Source organism: Dipodomys merriami, unplaced genomic scaffold (genome assembly GCF_024711535.1).
Source record: "Dipodomys merriami isolate MVZ:Mamm:240054 unplaced genomic scaffold, mDipMer1.0.p SCAF_14, whole genome shotgun sequence".
NCBI classification, from domain to species: domain Eukaryota; kingdom Metazoa; phylum Chordata; class Mammalia; order Rodentia; family Heteromyidae; genus Dipodomys; species Dipodomys merriami.
Window position 1 is genome coordinate 38,573,779 of NW_027202715.1, and position 18,330 is coordinate 38,592,108.

The window sequence follows — 18,330 nt, forward strand, 5'->3', positions numbered from 1 at the left end:
AGGCAGCATTTCAATAATGAACTACTGCTCATTTAATAATGAACTACTACTATTTATACCTGGAGAAGGTGATAGAGTTTTCTGGGAAAGAATTTTCAAGGCCATTGGAACCACATGTGAAAGCTCTGAGGTGAAGCCTACCTGGCCTGTGGGAAGAATGTTAAGGAACCTAGTATGTGGAATGCCAAGGAAGAGAGGAAGAGAGTGAGCAGTCTTAGGGACAAAGTGGTTTGCTTCCCCTTCAATGGAAAAAATGTATTGCCTGTGTGGTGGGATAATTTTTAGGAAATCAATATGTTTATGCCATCCTACCACCCCATTTTATTATCCTTTTCAAGCAAGTAATTAGGCTCTAGGTTACATTGTCTCCAGAATGATTTGTGGTAAGACACAAAGCTGAAAATTGCTATCAAACACGCCAGTTCTTGGTTTCACATCTGAAAGTTTATAAGGGAGTTTGGGGAGGGGGGTTGTTTTTGTTTTTGTTTTTGTTTTTGTTTTGTCGGTCGTGAGGCTTGAACTCTGGACCTGGGTGCTGTCCCTGGGCTCTTCAGCTCAAGGCTAGTGCTCTACCACTTGAGCTGCATCACCACTTCCAGCTTTTTCTGTTTATGTGGTACAGAGGAATTGAACCCAGGGCCTCATGCATGCTAGACAAGCACTCTACCACCAAGCCATCTTCTCAGCCCCGATATAAGGGAGGTTTTATAGTCCTTGTAATAATCAAGATCTGACCCAGGCATGGTGCAGCATACCTGTAATGCTAGCATTAAAGAGGCTGAGGCAGGTGGATAGAGAGTTGAAGGCTATCTCAAGGAAAAAATAATAGGTCTGTATCAGGGGCTTAGGGAAAGGACATGTTCAATCATTAACTTTGTTACTAAGATGAAAAAAAAATGAAAGCTTAACGTTTACAAAAGATTGTCTCAAGAGTAGAGAAGCATGATCAGATCTCTTTGAGTTTATAGGTAAAGATTCATGTCCAGCCAGGAGCTGGTAGCTCTCGCCTGTAATCCTAGCTACTCAGGAGGCTGAGATCTGAGGATCATGGTTCAAAGCCAGCTGTGGCAGGAAAGTCCATGAGACTCTTCTCTCCAATTATCCACTAGAGAACCAGAAGTGGCTCTGTGGCTCAACATGGTAGAGAGCTAGCCTTGAGCAAAAGTACTCAGGGACAACATCCAGGTCCTGAGTTCAAGCCCCAGGACCAACCAAAAAAAAAAAAAAAAGATTCATGTCCAGTACTACATCAGCTGTGAGTTCACAAAATAATCAACTCCTCTGGTGAAGATCAGTTCTGACCATGTTACTACAAGTTATATAGAAAAAATATTGAGCAAAAATTTAGAATGCGATGAATGGAATATAGAAGGGAGGAAATTGGAATAAATGAACTTGCTTTGGTATAACAGTGGAGTTAAGAATGATTATATTAATGCAAACAGAACTATGTCTAGACCCCACCCCAACCAGTCATTGCTTACAAACAAGATTAGAGTAAAACTAAGTAGTAAAAGAAAGCATTATAGTCTTCAAATATAAACAATGCATTTCTTTAACTTATAAAAATTTAGGTGAGAAGATTGCTAATGAAGAGAATCATCAAAGTTAGTAAATTTGACTTGTCAGATATCGTGGCTGATTATGAAGAAATTGTATCTGCAAGGTACTATTAAATTATAACTATAAAATATAAAACCTTAATACCTTCAAAATCCTCTATGTTCTCTATTTTTATATTAAGTCACATATTAAATAATGCAATTTCAGAGCATAAACTGAGATACGATGACAAAATTTATTTGGTCACTTTAAAGTTGCATTGTAGAATACCTGCCTGGCATGTTTTTAAATTTTTTTGGGGGGGGGTCCAATCATGGGGCCTGAACTCTGGGCCTGGGCTCTGTCCCTTAGCTCTTCAGCTCAAGGCTAGCTAGCGCTCTACCATTTGAGCCACAGCGCCACTTCTGGTTTTTTTCTTTTTTGCTTATGTGGTGCTGAGGAATCGAACCCAGGGCCTCATGCATGCAAGGCAAGCCCTCTACCACTGAGCCACCTTCCCAGCCCATGTTTTTAATTTTATAGTGCTCTAGGGAAATTTGATAGCTTCTCCTTTGTAATTGTTTTAGGAAAATAAAGAAAAATAGAAGAAACACCTTTGTCCCAAATTTGTTTTGCCCTAAGGTTTTCTTGTCATGAGACTCTTACTGGAAAAGACATTGTTAGTGGCACTGCAGTACACTTTTGGTCTTTCCATGCAAGTCTGGGAGTTTTCGATCATCATAGGGGCACTAAGATCCACAGGAAGCAGTTGCAGAGCCTTTGCTAAAGTTACACAATCCTTATGTAGATTATAACTGCTTTAACTGCTAAACCCTATTAAGTTTTATTTTCAGTCCTTGAAGAAAAACTGGTTGTGGCTGTAATTCCATGGGTTTGTGTTTTTAGCATTTGGCAGCATGAAGCAGTTTTGAGGGCTTAGTCATTTTGAGAGTATGATTACTGAAAAAAAATCTTCTGAAAGATCATGCTTCTTTGTATGTCCTTGGTCTGTTTGGGACTAATCGCATTCTCCCTCAACATGAAGGAACATAGCATCTCATTCTTTTTAAGCTCAGGAAAAATTCCTTCCTTGTAATTTTGTTCCATCCACAATAGAGTAGATATGTTTCAGATAATAGCCTTATTTACATCAAGCATCATGCTAGTATCCTTTAAAACTATGTTATGTATATGACTTTGATCACATTTTATCCTTTAGCCAATTCACAGATACAGTTTGTAAGTTTATTGAGCCACGAAGAAAGTTAAAGCCTCAGAGGAAAGAAAGAAAAAAAGTCACAGCACAGACTGTCTCTGATGGAGATATTAAGATTCTTATCAGAATACTGAGGGCTTATAATATTCCTGCCAGGAAAACAACAGCTCATAGGTAAAGCAATATATTGCCATTTTTAGAATTGCTAATGATCTACTTAACTGTGATAAATTTCATGCTGTATATTTGTAAAGCTTTGCACTTCATTAATATTTCAATTCACAGGTAAGGCAATATGTTCCCATTTTTAGAGTTGCTAAAGAAGTATCTTAATTGGGGTAAGTTTCATGTTATATATTTGTAAACTTTGTACTTCATTAGTGTTTCATATACATTAAATGAATGCAAGTAAAAATATTCATTTGTATAGTCAAACCTACTGCTATATATTAAGAGTTTCCATAGGCTGAGGATATTGCTCAAGTGGTAGAGTGTTTGCCTAGTATCAAAGGCACTGGGTTTGATCTTTAATACACACACACACACACACACACACACACACACACACAATTGTCAGAGAGATACATTGACTCAAGTCTATAATCTTACCTACTTGGGAGGTGAAGATAAGAGATTAAGGTTCAAGGCAAACCTGAGGATTAAAAATAAATTTGCAAAACACTATCTTAACCAATAGCTGGGTACAGTGATGCATGCCTATCATCCCCTGCAACATAGGGAAGCGTGAGTAGGATTGCAGTCCAGGCTGGCTGACCCTATCTTGAAATTAAACAATTGAAAAGGGGGCTAGAGATATGGCACAAGTGATAGAGTGTCTGCCTGACAACCACAAAACCCTGAATTCAAGCCCCCAAACCAAAAAGGTAGGCAGAAAAAGAATTGTGAGGTTTGAGATTCCCAAAGAAGCATTAACTTGTTTTTCTGGGAGAGTTTTCCACATGCTCACCGTCCCATGTTTTATCAAATAAACTTCCTTTGTCTCAATTCCCTATTGAGAATCACATTATTCCATACCATTGTCCTCCTAGAAGCAGAATCCTGAAGAAAGTCGGGGAGCCACCAATTTTGTTTTATAGAATGTCCAATGAAAGTTGTGAAACAAATATGAAATGGCTCATAAAATTATAATTGCTAGCTGGGCACGGGTGGTGCATGTCTGTAATCCTAGCAACTCAGGAGTGTGAGATCTGAGGATTCTGGTTCAAAGTCAACCCAGGCAGGAAAGTCTGTGAGACTCTGATCTCCAATAAACTACTCAGATAAAGGCAGAGGTGGTGCTGTGGTTTAAGTGGTAGAGTGGTAGTCTTGAGTTAAACACCTAGGATCTGCAAAACAAACAAACAAAAAACATAATTGTTGTAGTTGCACCTTGTTTTACTTTTGATTTATGTAGTTTATCTTATATTTGATTTGTATAGTTTGTCTTATTTTTCTCCTTTTGCTGAGTATCAGTGAAAATTTTACAATAGACTAGATCCAATTGTACTTCAGTGATTGTCACATATTTGGTTCTAAACATGAATATGATATGGAAAATAAGACTATAAAATCCAGGGCAACTAAATTATATATTTCTATAAGCACTAGGGAAAAAACATCCCTTCCTACCAAAATGAATACTAAAACTAAAGTATATATTTCTATATTGCTTTTTCTGAAGAGCTTTGGATATGCCTACTTATTTGATATCATCCATGTCTCGTCCCAGACATAAAGAAATATTCAAATCACGTGCTTCAGATGAGATTTTATATGAGATAAGTATTTAACACTTCTATAAAATATAATATTGGTTTTTGAATTGCAGCTGGCTCCTAATCTGTTTCTCCCTCTCTATTTTTTTTCCTCTTGCAGTTTGCTGCTCATAACATAGTGAAGATCTTTTTTATAAAATTCATTACTGGGCTGGGAAAGTGGCTTAGAAGTAGACTACTTGTGCATGCATGAGGTCCTGGGTTCAATTCCTCAGCACCACATAAGCAGAAAAAAAAACTGGAAGTGGTGCTGTGGCTCAAGTGGTAGAGCGCTAGGCTTGAGCTGAAGAGCTAAGGGACAGTGCCCCAAGCCCAGAGTTCAGGCCCCACGACAAACAAACAAAAAAAAAATCAGCTCTAATCATTTTTATTCTCTAGTCCCAGAGTCTGTAGAAGAAGGTGCTAGCTCCTTAAAATGGCCACTAAATCTTTGATATTCTCTGTGTTATGTACCAACCAGACTCAGGGTTTATTGCCCCACAGATATGTCATATTGCTACTTGTTCTACATGGCCTCCACTAGCTGTTTCCTCTACCCAAAATGGCCTCCACAAATCTCCATGCTATTGGCCATATAAACACCTATTTCAAAGCTCAAGCAGTTATTTTTTCTGTGATGCCCTTTTGGTCTTCATCCCAGAAACTTAATCATTTCCTCTCCTGAATAACTCTTATAACTACAAACCATTTCACTCATTCTTCACATTTCATTGTACTTATATATTTACTTTTCTCTGTAGACTTTAAAACCCTTAAAACAAAGTTCACTTTATCTTTATATCCTGGTAAAAAATAGGATCATTAAGGTTTTATTAAAACAATGATTAGCTGCATGCCCGTGGCTCAAACCTATCATTCTAGGTACTAAGGACGCTGAGATCTGAGGACTGAGAATCAAAGCTAGCCTAGGCAGAAAAGTCCATGAGACACTCTTACCCCTATTTAACCATCAAAAAATCAGAAGTAGAGGTGTGGCTCAAGGGATAAAATGCCAGTCTTGAGAGAAAAAGCTAAATGAGAGTGTGAATCTTTGCGTCCAAGCCTCAGTATTGGCATGCATGTGCACGTGCGCGCGCACGTGCACACACACACACACACACACACACACACAACTAGTGTGAAACTATAAAAATCAAGTATCCATTTTTTTTGTTGGTGGTGGTGGTCGTCGTAGGGCTTGAACTCTGGGCCTGGGCACTGTCCCTCAGCTTTTTAGTTCAAGGAAGCGCTCTGCCACTTGAGCCACAGCACCACTCCTGGTTTTCTGAGTGGTTTATTGGAGATAAGAGTCTCACAGACTTTCCTGCCAGAGCTATCTTTGAACCACGACCCTCAGATCTCAGCCTCCTGAGTAGTTAGGATTACAAGTGTGAGCTACCGATGCCTGGCTCAAGTATCCATCTGATAAGTAATTCTCTCTCTGGGCCTTTATTAACTATATAAAATATTGCAAAAATCTAGTCAATGTTTATTATGCATTTCAGGATGCAGTACATCCTTTCATTGAAGTTTCTTTTCAACACACTGTATACCAAACCACTACTGCAAGTGGATCTTATCCATGCTGGAATGAAGAAGTTAAAGTAGATTTTATGTAAGTTAGAACTCATTTTTCTGCAGCTCATAAAAATAGAGCAATAACAAAATTATTTTCTCAATAACAGAAAACAGTAAGATGGGGGTTGGAGGCATAGCTCAGTAGCTAAAGTGCTATCCAGCGAGTAAAACCATCAGGTACTCAGTTTGAGTTCCAACCTCAAACCAAAAAAAAAGAAGAAGAAAACAGTAAGATGAATAAACTTGTAAGTGAACTATTGAGAAAACTGTACAGTGTTTACATTCTTGTGACTACAGCAATGAACACATTGGGAATATGAACAAATGGGATTAGAAAGTTTAGCTACAGCAAATATTCTTTTTGTCACTTCTAATGTAAGATCCCTAGTTCCTATGACATTTTAGTGAATAAAAACCATATAGAGGGGGCTGGGATGGTGGCTCAGTGGTAGAGTGCTTGCCTTGCATGCATGAGGCCCTGGGTTCGATTCCTCAGCACCACATAAGCATCAAAAAAAAGCCATAAGTGACACTGTGGCTCAAGTGGTAGAGTGCTAGCCTTGAGCTGAACAGCTGAGGAACAGCACCCAGGTACAGAGTTCAGGCCCACAACTGGACCCAGAAAAAACAAACATATAGACATGGAATAAACAATTAGTCCTGTAACCCCCTGCTTTGCAGGATGAATTGTGGCAAAATTAAAGAGAAGTTTCAATGGACTAAAACTCAAGGTAATGGCAAAGAAAGCCTGTGATTCCAGCACTTAGAAGTCAGAGGCAAAAGGTTCACAATATCTAGTGAAAGACTGTCTCAAAAAATAAACAAAAAAAGATAACATAGACTTGAGTGGATTAAGGTATATACTAGATTGACATGCTCAAAATTATCTTAAGGATTACATTTGCTCTTTCTCTTACTGGTGGTGTTGTGAATATGCATTGCCTCCCCTGCCTGCCTTAGGCTCTTATAGGAAAGTAAGCTTATTTTATCATTTGAAAACATGTCATCTTCAAATTAAAATTATTCTCCATAGTCAACCAGGATCATATCTTTTCAAAATAAAAACTTTCAAAATTCAAGCCCCTAGTTTTTTTTAATATACAATGCATTATCAGTATCTATTGTTACCCTACAGAACAGTAGTATGCTATAATTTCTTGCTCTTATCTAACTGTAACTTAGTCTACATTGACCCAATTCTCCCCTTCCCCTTCTCCTCTTCCTCTGGTAACCACCATTCTGATCTCAACTTCTATGAAGTCAACTATTTTAGATCCCATGTATGAGTAAAATCAAGTGGTACTTGTCTTTTTGTGCCTTGCTTATTTCATATTAGATAGAAGCATATTGTTGCATTTTTGAATCTTCATCTTAAAAGAGATAAGAGGTAAATTATAAAGCACATGCTAATAAAAAAGGAGCAGTCAGTCCTCAAAGGACATAGCTTTCTCTAAGTTTATACTTTTTAAAAGAAAATAGTACAAATAACCTTTGCGAATAATTCTCTTACAAAATAAATGGCTTTTGAAAAAAATTAAGCACTTAAATGTGTTTTTATTATTTGCAGCTCACCAGGACATGATTATAGCCTCTCGGGCTTATCTAAAATAAAAGAGAATATACATATCAACATTTTTGATGAAATGATGATTGAAAAACATGAGGTAAAGTAGAATAAGCACAATAATCAGTGTTGAAATAATTCTAAGAAGATAAAACAGTGAAATCTAGGAACATATTTATAAATTTGCTTTTAAGTTCAGTATCTATATTCATTTTTTTCTAAGAAGGATTTGAGTCAACTTAGAATAAAACCAGACCCAAGTCTCTCTAAAAATAAGAGATTATAAACCATATGTAAGAAGAGGAAGAATAATCATATAAAAAATTTAGAAGTAGATTTTTGCTTCATGATAGTAAAGACAGAAAGATAAAAATGAGCTATACATTCCTCATTATCAAAGAAGTCACTTCTAATAAACTAAATTAAAATGCTGTTATATTTTTCTGTAATTTTTACAGTCACTGAATGTCTTCTCTATACAGTGGTGAAAGTCCTAACACAATGCCTACCACTAGTGCCTAACAAGCTTGGAGATAAATGTTAATGTAACTCCATTCTGAATTTGACACTAAGACTAAGAAGAAGCATGTCCTTTGTACCTACTCTCTTTGGTAGATAAATTAAAGGTTTTCATATATGACAGTGTTACTAGAATAAGGCCTAACTGCTCACTACTTGAAAACCAATATTAAGGAGATGAAAATTGGTAGGAAGGTTTAAGGGAGGACTGAAGAAAGCAGAGGGACCATCATACTCAGTTCCATACTGGGGTACTGATGTGCAAAGAGCTTTTAGAAGGACGGAAAGGAATATAGTGGAACAATCAGCAGACTATATGCTGGGTGGGATCTTTGTTGCCCAGGGAGTATGTCTGCTTTTCTCTGGAACATCCCAATAGACCTTGACCTACGGGGCTAGCTCCTATTGCTCCTTTTAAACAGGCATGCTTATTTTTTTGGGGGGGAGTCCGGTCGTGGGGCCTGAACTCTGGGCCTGGGCGCTGTCCCTCAGCTCTTCAGCTCAAGGCGAGCACTCTACCACTTGAGCCACAGTGCCACTTCCAGATTTTTTTTTTCTTATGTGGTGCTGAGGAATTGAACCCAGGGCCTCAAGCATGCAAGGCAAGCGCTCTACCTGAGCCACCTTCCCAGCCCCAGGCATACTTATTTTTGCAAGTTAAAACTTAACAGATGTTTGCATGCTTTCTGTTGGTTGATGCACAGAACTCAAGAATAAGAATGAACATTACAAAAATCATCAGATGGGAAGCGGCACTGTGACTCAAAGTGGTAGAGCACTAGACTTGATCAAAAGAGCACAGACTCAGAGCCCAGATATGAGTTCAGGCCCCACAAAGGACAAAAAAAATTAAAAAATTAAAAAATCAGATGTTCTGATTTCCATAAATCTAAAGAAATAATATTTAGCATCTTACCATTTATGATGCTTCAGAATCTAGAATTCTGGGGAAAAGGAAAGGGAGAATTAAACTTTACCAGTAGAGAGAGATGGAGTGGCAAAAAAAAAAATTACAGAAGGGGAAGTAAAACTAACTCTGTCAAGGACAATTCACCATAAAAGTGATCACTGTTAGAGCAATACCTGAAAGGATTATGGATTCGGGTCAAAGAAAATGAATGAAACCTGAACTTTCCCCTTTTTTTCAGGAGAGAATACACTTAAATTGGAATTAAGGTTGTGGCTCAAGATGTAGAGTGTTTGCCTAGCATGCATAAGGCCTTAGGTTCAATATCTAAAACTGGAAAAAAATTAACGTTTGATAGGCTGAAGTAAATGAATTTGTCAAGATGGAAGAGAGGAGATGCAAAGGTTTATTAGGGTGCCATTAAAGGAGAAAAGATGAGCAGTTAGACAAGGGAACGTAGTACTGACACAAGACTAAATGTAGGCTCACACCTTGTGTGAGTTTTCCCTTTGTCATCTCTGTTCCTCTTTCTTACTGTAATCAATTATAAATTGATTACAAGCCCCAAAGTAGCAATAAGTGAACCACAATATAGGGAGGGATGACTATCTAACTCTGCTACTTTGCAGATTTTTCACCGGTCCATGCTGGTCTCTGAAACATAGAGGGATTGCTGTACTTTTTACTTCTCACAAATCTCCCTCCACCCTTTTTTTTTTTCTTGTGCCAACCCTGGGATTTGAACTTGAAGCCTGAGCAGTCCTTGAGCTTTTGTGCTTAAGGCTAGTATTCTGTCCTTGAACCACAGCTAGGAATCCAGCTTCGTTTTATTTTGTTTTGTTGTTTTTTTGTAGTTAATTGGAGATAAATAGTTTCACAGACTTATCTACCTGGATTGGCTTTGAACCACAATCCCCAAATCTCAGCCTTCAGGAGTAGCTAGGATTACAGGTGTGAGCCAGTGTGCCTAGGGACATAGAGGCTATATTTAACACTGGGATAGAAGAGCTGGACTAAACTCCCATTGGATCTGGTATAGCAGATCTGAGAGACCTTCAAACTTGGAGACTAAGTTAACTGAAACTGTAAAATTTACTTCTATCCCCCAAAAAACGAACATAAACTTCTGCTAGTCATAAAAAGAACTGGAATGAATTCAGTACTAGTGTGATGGTTTCAAAACTTAACAAAAAGAACAACAACAACAAAAATGAGGGATGGGCCATGGGAGGGAAGAAAGAAGGGGAAGAAGAGAAACTATTTTTCAAGATTTTAACTTATTAGCTTATAATTTTCTTTTGACCTGCTTTTAGTTAATTTCTTATTATTTCTGACTTTATCCAAGTGTAGCTTTCTAGTTTTGGTGGGTTTTTTTCTGATTTAATTTGGAAGCATTAAGCCAAAACTGTAGACCAAGGAGTTCTGAAATAAAAGAGTTTATTATTGAACCATTAAAGACGCTAGTCAGAAAGAACAAGTTTCTGAAGCTATCAGCAGCAAAGCTACATAGCAATTGGAGATATATCTACTATACTTATAATCAAAGCATTTCTTTTGTTTTTTTGTTTTGTTTTTGGGTCCAGTCGTGGGGCCTGAACTCTGGGCCTTGGCGCTGTCCCTCAGCTCTTCAGCTCAAGGCTAGCGCTCTGCCACTTGAGCCACAGCGCCACTTCCGGCTTTTTTCTTTTTGCTTATATGGTGCTGAGGAATTGAACCCAGGGCCTCAGGCATGCAAGGCAAGCGCTCTATCACTGAGCCACCTTCCTATCCCCCAAAAGCATTTCTTTAATGAAAAGTTGGATTAGGAAAGCATAAATTGTTTATACTGAATCTGGATTAGGCATAGATAAGAAGGAAGAATTACACAAAAGGGAAATCTTAGAAAACAGTGCCTAAGAAGAAGAAATTGTTGCTTCTGGATTGGTTGTAGTTGTAAACAGGATGTACACAGCCACCCAGGGGGCCTTGATCAGAGTGAAGGTCTTAATGTATGTTCAATAACAGTCAAACAGCCTTTTGTTTCTATTCGGCCTTTGGACTAACTGTTGAGCTTCCATCAGTTCTCCTTCCATCCTCCAGCCCCTGAAATTTAGGGCATCTCATAGTTTTTCTCTTTTTTGTGCTGGTCCTGGGACTTAGACCTGGGTCTGGGTGCTTTCCCTAAGCTTCTTTTGCTTAAGGCTAGCACTCTACCACTTAAGCCACAGTGTCATTTCTAGCTTTTTCTGAGTAGTTTATTGGAGATGAGAGTCTCATGACCTTTCCTGTCCAGCTGGCTTCAAACTGTGGTCCTCAGATCTCAGCCTCCTGAGTAGCTAGAATTTTAAGTGTAAGCCACCAACACCCAGCTGATTTTCCTATTTTTTAAAGAGCTATTAAATTGTTTTTACCCTTCACTCTGTTTTCTAATTCATTTATTTCTGCTTGCATTTTTACTTTCTTCTTTCCAGTATTCTTGGGACTGTGATTTCTGTCCTTAGTTTGGTTAAATATGCTGAATGCCTAGTTGTTGGATATCTTATCCTCTTAAAAGTGTTGGTGTTGGTGGCTCATGCCTGTAATACTAGCTACTTCAGGAGGCTGAGATCGTGGTTCAAAGCCAGCCCGGGCAGGAAAGTCTGTGAGACTCCAATAAACCGGAAGTGGCGCTATAGCTCAAGTGGTAGAGCGCTCGCCTTGGGCTAAAGAGTACAGGGACAGCACCCAAGCCCAGAGTTCAAGCCCCATGACTGACAAAAAAAAAAACAAACATTCTCTAAGACTCTGAGCTTTGCTTTAAAATCATCTTAGACTAAATTATTTCTTTAATTATCTGTATTTTTATTACTTTTCCTGTAATTTTATTATATATTCTTCTTAGATTTAAAGATTTTGAATATTAAAGCCAGGTGTGGTGATACATGCTTGTAATCGCAGCTATGAAGGAGGTAGGAGGCTCCAGGCAGATGCCAAATCTTACTTCAAAAAAACAAAAAACAGCCAGACACTGGTGGCTCATGCCTGTAATCCTAGCTACTCAGGAAGCTGAGATCTGAGGACCAAGGTTCAAAGTCAGCCTGGGCAGGAAAGTCTGTGAGACACTTTATCTCCAATTAATCACCAGAAAATGGAAGTAGTGTTGTGGCTCAAAGTGGTAGAGTGCTAACCTTGAGCAAAAGATCTCAGGGACGGCTTTAGGCCCTGAGACCCACAAGACCCACAACTGACAAAAAAAGAAAAGAAAAGAAAAAGACAGGCACCAGTGGCTCTTCCCTGCTATCTGTCATCCTAACTACTCTAGAGACATTGCCCAAATTCCCTCCACTTCTGACCTTTGGTTGATGAAATATAAGCTGCTAAAAGTGAAGAGCAGCATAGGCTACTGCCAAATAGGAGATGTGGTAAGTGATGGTAAATGTTAGTCCTTGTGTGTCTTTTTCCTGCTGCCACTACATAAATTTCCTCTAACCTAAAAATACCGTTAAGGGAGAATTAGTTAGCAATAATCAGTGCATGTTTAAAGTAATTTGACAAGTTTTTCTTAAATTAGCAACAATGTACTTTCACTTTTCCAAAACTGTAATTTGACAAGTGATGACATATGTATATACCCATGAAAGTATTTTCACATTGTAGTTAATGAATGTATCTATTACACTCAAAAGCTTTCTCCTGCCTAGTTGACATATCTCTCCCTTCTCCTTTCTGCCTCCCATTCCATCTGTTCTCTGTCACTGTTGTTTGTATAGTCTAGAAATTTATAAAAGTGCAGTCATTACTTTGTGTACATATGAATCAAAACATCACATTGTAACTTACAAAAATATATAGATATATGAGCCCAAAGCAGAAAAGAGGAATTCCCTGGCATTTGAGAGGCCTTGGTTTTGATACCCAGCACCAGTGGGTAGAGAGAATGATTTTTTGAAATATTTACCTGCGAATTCATGAAACTACTAGAAAATTTAGTTTCATAAATAACTATTTTAATAGGATCACTGTCTGGAGAGCTGTAGCAATCACTCATACATGAAAAAGAATTGGCTTGGTTCCATCATGTTCCCTTTCTCTGCTCTTCTACAACAATCTGAGGTAATCGTCAATGGTTCTTTGCTAGTCTTAATAGGATTTGACTTCTGACTAATGAATTTTCTGTTGTCTTGGATTCAGATTCTATGATTAGCAAGTTGAAGAGTTTGAATCTTTTGACTGTCTCTAGAACAAGAGAATACACAAATTTACTTATTGTACCATGATAGTGTCTACTGAGAGAGAATAGGAAAAGCTAGCCTTAAATCTTAAAGCAACATCCTTGGTTATATATAACATCTTAAAAAGATAAGACCAGATTTATGAAACCTTCAGATTACTGGTGTTGCTTTGTCCCAAGAGTTTCAGCTTGTCAACACTGTTATCAATAGTAGTAATATTGATGATTAGAACTTGTCTCTGTGAGACCCTCAGAAGATTCTGCCATTGGATTTTGTGGCAAGAATATGCCTGTATGACTGGCAAAATATGTTTTTATTGTCAAGGTGATATACAGAGGGGTTACAGTTACATAAGTAAGGTAATAAGTATATTCTTGTCAAACTTGTTATCCCCTGACAAAATATTTTTTTAAAAAACAGCTTGATTCTATTTTAGGTTCTGTTACAAATTTACTGAGGGATCTTAGGTAAGGTACTTGAATCTTTGAGTTCATGCTGAGTAAGGAAGATTTGAAGAATCAGGAATGAATTTTTTTATCCCAATGGAATTTACAATCTATAGGGAAAAAAAATAACACTGTAGAGCAATGTACTACTGCTGTTGAGGCCTTACAGGGAGGTCCATAACGGTAAGAGGGCTTTACTTTTCTTGGGCCACAGAAGGAATGGGAAGGTGGCAAGATTGCCTATTGATCATACTAAGGAACCGATCATCTAGGGCAAGTACATATTAGTGGGAGTCCAAGTACATGTGTGAACCTGTTCCTTCCTACAGAAAGGCTCAGCTGGGTTATAGTATATTTGACCGATGTTGCTTTTTCATCACGTATAATTTACTAAATTGATATATTCCTTCAGATTAGTGGAACATTTCAAGTGGCCATTCCACCAGTTTTGCTTGGGTATACTTGGAGTAAAACGTATATACCTCCTAAAGAAGATTGCAGTGGGCAGAATTTAAAAGAGAGTACCTTCTTAAATATTTTTGCTACCATTGAACCTCAGATATATGTCACATATAATCTAACCCTAAATAAGGTAGGTTTTATATTAAATTATTTTTAAACAAGTCATCAAAGAAGTATAAATTATTTTAAAACTAACAGTTTCAAAGCTGGCAAAAATAAACAGATTTCCTTGACATTTCTCTGGGGGCACAATATAGAACAATGTCAAAGACTTTAAATTTGATTCTAGTTTTCAGATCAGATGGATGTTTTGCACAGAGCAGAGATTTTTAAAAAGAACTGTAAGACAGCATTTCCCAACCGAAGAATCATAACTACTGTTTTTAATGATGAAGGGATACAGATCTTAGTAACAAGATATATCAAGGCATTAAATCCACCTCAACAACTTCTGGATATATTTCTTCATGACTCTAATGCAACACTTGTAAGTTATAAGTATTTGTAATAGTTTCATTGTGGTTAAAATATATCTGTAAGGAATCATATCTACCTTTTGTTGATTTAGGATCAATCTAGTCAATTGGCTGTCCTCAGACTAATTATATTATTCTAAAACTATAAAGTTCCCTTAGCTGTACTCTTTAAACTAAAATCAAAAGTCCTAATCTAGGCCTTTTATTATACTCTGATTTCCCATCATTGGTTTCTTCTTCCTTATGTGTACTAACACCTAATATCCCAAGAGACAACAATGATCTCAGATTTATTTCAGTGATTACCTTTATCTTTAAAAAAAAATCCCAGCTCCTTTGCTGCTTGTTAAGGATTATGATATATATTATATATGCTAATATATGTATATATACAATATAGCATATATTTAACCGGGTAGAAGGTCAAAATAGTACATAATAGTAGCTCTTATACATCAATTAAAATGCTAATGAGTTATCTGTGTTGACTTACTATCTACAATATTTGTGTCCTATCCTCCTTTCTTATGTTTGAGTCCTTGTCTACAGCACTTGAGGAGGAAAATGTTTATATTACAATTTCTGTTGTTTGAGAACATAGGCTGTATCTCTATGTCCCTTTGTAGCAGCTTATAATGAAAAGAATTCTAGCTGGGCGCCAATGGCTCATGCCTGTAATCCTAGCTACTCAGGAGGCTGACATCTGAGAATCGCGGTTCAAAGCCAGCCCACGCAATAAAATCCTTGAGACTCTTATCTCGAATTAACCACCAGAAAACCAGAAGTGGTGCTGTAGCTCAAGTGATAGAGCACTCACCTTGAGCTTAAGAGCTGAGGGACAGCGTCCAAGCCCAGAGTTCAAGCCCCATGACTAACACACAAAAAAAAAAAGAAAAAGAAAAAGAATTCTGAAAGATTTTAAACCTAAAAACAAATCAAATTCTTACAATTCTGCTACAATTTTCTACCTTTTAAAGCAATTATAAAGTACATGTTTAAAGTTGATGTATTTTGGGAATGTTTGTTTTAATAATTTATAACACAATATACTGGTTAACATGAACTCCCTGGAGTCAGGCCATCTGGGCCAGTCCCGAGACCACATTAGTGGTGAGTGACTCTGGTCAAATCTTAACTCTGTTCTTTCTGTAAAAGTAGAACAATAGTTGCTACTTTATAGCTTTTAGTACAAACTAAATGAGAAAATGCTTGTAAAACACTCTATTTTAATGTTGGACACTCAATAAATGTTAGTTAATATTATTCTAGGATCTCATTGCACGGTTTGTATCTCTGATTCCGTTTATGCCTGATACATCAGATGAAAATGATGGTTTGGATATATGGATGACCTCAGAGGTAATAAATTACATTTTATAGTTGAAACATATGTTACTTCTTATTTGTGAAGCACTATATATGCATTTATGTAGTACTTTATTTTGTGAAATGTTAAAATATTTGATAATTTTATGTATTATTTTCAGCTCTTTTGGTATTGGTGGAAATAATTCATTAAAACTAAAATTATTTTCAATATTCCAAGTGGAAACTCATGAATACTTTGATTCAATGGGAGTTTCAGGAGCATAATATTATGGTATTCTCCAGAGAGCAGTATGACTAGTCACTGTGGAACTGGCCAGAATCTGACACCTTAGCCAAAAACCATCACTTCCCAAAGGCTTTCCCTACTTTCCCCTCATCTGAAGCAAAGGGCTCATACAGCAGTGCTTTTCCTTAGTACTGGGATAAAGTTATCTATAGACTGGTTGCCAAATAAAACACAGTATACAGTACTTGGAACATACTTATTTGTCTGAAATTCAAGTTTAACTGGATATATATATATATATGTATATATTTATATATATATATATGAAATCTTATAACCTAGTTGTAGCACTTCTTCCATTCCACCTTAAATTATATTTAGTTGATTATATATAGACTCTATACTTACATCTTGTATACATGCCCTGTTGTGATATTTCCCTTGAAGGCAGATGAAAACTTGTTTCTTATTTATTTTATGTTTAAATCTATTCAGTAGCAAGTATTCAATAAATTTTCACCTGGAAAATACAAATAGGATGGGAGCCCAAGAGGGGGGACATTTTCATTTAGAACTGATAGCCCTGGCTTGTACTTATCTAGATTTTTATTTGAAATATTGAAGTTTGAATGCAAGGCTTTGCACTTGCTAGGCAAGAGCTCTACTACTTACCCACCGATCCAGTCCAACTTGTCTAGAATGGTTTGAGGGGCTGGATTTGAGCTAAAATGGATTTAAAGATCAGAGTTTACCTAATAATAAGTCACCTGCCCTGTCTCCTGCTAAGTGGGACAAATAGTTTTATTCCATAATCCAGAGATTCGAAGCTGGTAGAACTCAAGAAGGTATTATTTGGTCTAAACTCCCCTTCTGAGATTCTTTAAGCAGAATGAGTCCAAGGATATTACGATATTGAAGAACTTTGTAAGAAGCTGAGCTAATAATAAAATAATTCAGACATACTTGCCCCCAAACTACACACACACACACACACACACACACACACACACACACACACACACACACACACACACACACACACACACACACACACACACACGCTAGCACTGCAGGTATGAATGAACCACCACACTTGGTGCTTTTCTTTTCTTTTTTTCCATATGGAGGTTTGAACTTAGAGCCTCATTCTCTACCACTTGAGCCACTACCAACACCACTCTGCCAGCACTGGAAATATTTTCAACAGAAGCCAGAAATCTAGCAGGGTTTTGTTGGTGTTATTGTTGCTGTTGTTTAATGAAAACCAGTCTAGGGGCCAAACTACATACCTGTAAACTAGAATTAGGTGATAGGTCACAAAGATTGCCACTTCTGCACCCTTCTCTCATGCTATACAGCCTTACTAGGCACCTGGTATTTGATTATTTGCATGCAGATCATGAGTTCAGTTTATTCAATTGAAGCTTCAATTATTCTTCCTGATTAGACTCCAATTCAGATCTCCTCTTCTCCTGAATTGAGTACTGTGTTGAGGACAGAAGGTAGTTCCACTGCCCGAAGTGTCACTTTTCCAAAATGTTATGTGTTTTCATGTACCAGCTGTATGCCCCTTCATTTCCAGACACTTATTTCCTAAGCAACTGGATATAATTGTCTGCTTGCTATATCCTTATAAAGTATCCCATAATAAAGATGTCTTATATCCTAGCAAAGCCAGAGCTTTCTGCTTTGTTGTCATCTTAACCACCTGATAAAAACAAGAGTGTTTGGAAGAGAGTATAAGGATACTGAATCCATTGGATGCTTGCATCACTCCATCTCCTTTTCCCCTTTTAAAATATTCTTCTCTTTTTGTTTTGTACTAGCGTTGCATCAATTTGGCAATTGGAAATAAGGAAGAACACGCTATACTTCTCTGTAATTTCTTTCTATATTTTGGAAAGGAGGCATTGGTCCTCCTGGGAACCTCAGTTTTAGAAGTAAGTACTGGAATAATGTGAGCAAAACTAAACCAGAGTTCAACTGTAAAAGCCTTAGGCCCCAAATTTCTGTTTTTTTTCACAAAGCTCATTAGGGAAGTTTATGGTCACACCATTAATAGTTGATTCATCAAAAGTTATACAATACAAGGGAAAATTTGGGGTTTTGTTCTTTATAAAA

The 18,330-nt window shown here is 37.3% G+C and overlaps 1 protein-coding gene across 1 annotated transcript in view; it reads left to right on the plus strand.

The window, feature by feature from the left end:
- The window catches only part of LOC138825804 (protein CC2D2B-like), a 100,297-nt gene that overhangs the window by 67,585 nt on the left and 14,382 nt on the right, over positions 1-18,330 (plus strand). The window contains exons 20-29 of the mRNA XM_070020473.1: positions 1,575-1,666; positions 2,762-2,932; positions 4,440-4,540; positions 5,995-6,127; positions 7,658-7,754; positions 13,053-13,151; positions 14,129-14,308; positions 14,468-14,665; positions 15,924-16,013; positions 18,036-18,149. Coding sequence (XP_069876574.1) covers positions 1,575-1,666; positions 2,762-2,932; positions 4,440-4,540; positions 5,995-6,127; positions 7,658-7,754; positions 13,053-13,151; positions 14,129-14,308; positions 14,468-14,665; positions 15,924-16,013; positions 18,036-18,149 — 1,275 coding nt within the window. The remainder of the gene's footprint in view (positions 1-1,574; positions 1,667-2,761; positions 2,933-4,439; positions 4,541-5,994; positions 6,128-7,657; positions 7,755-13,052; positions 13,152-14,128; positions 14,309-14,467; positions 14,666-15,923; positions 16,014-18,035; positions 18,150-18,330) is intronic.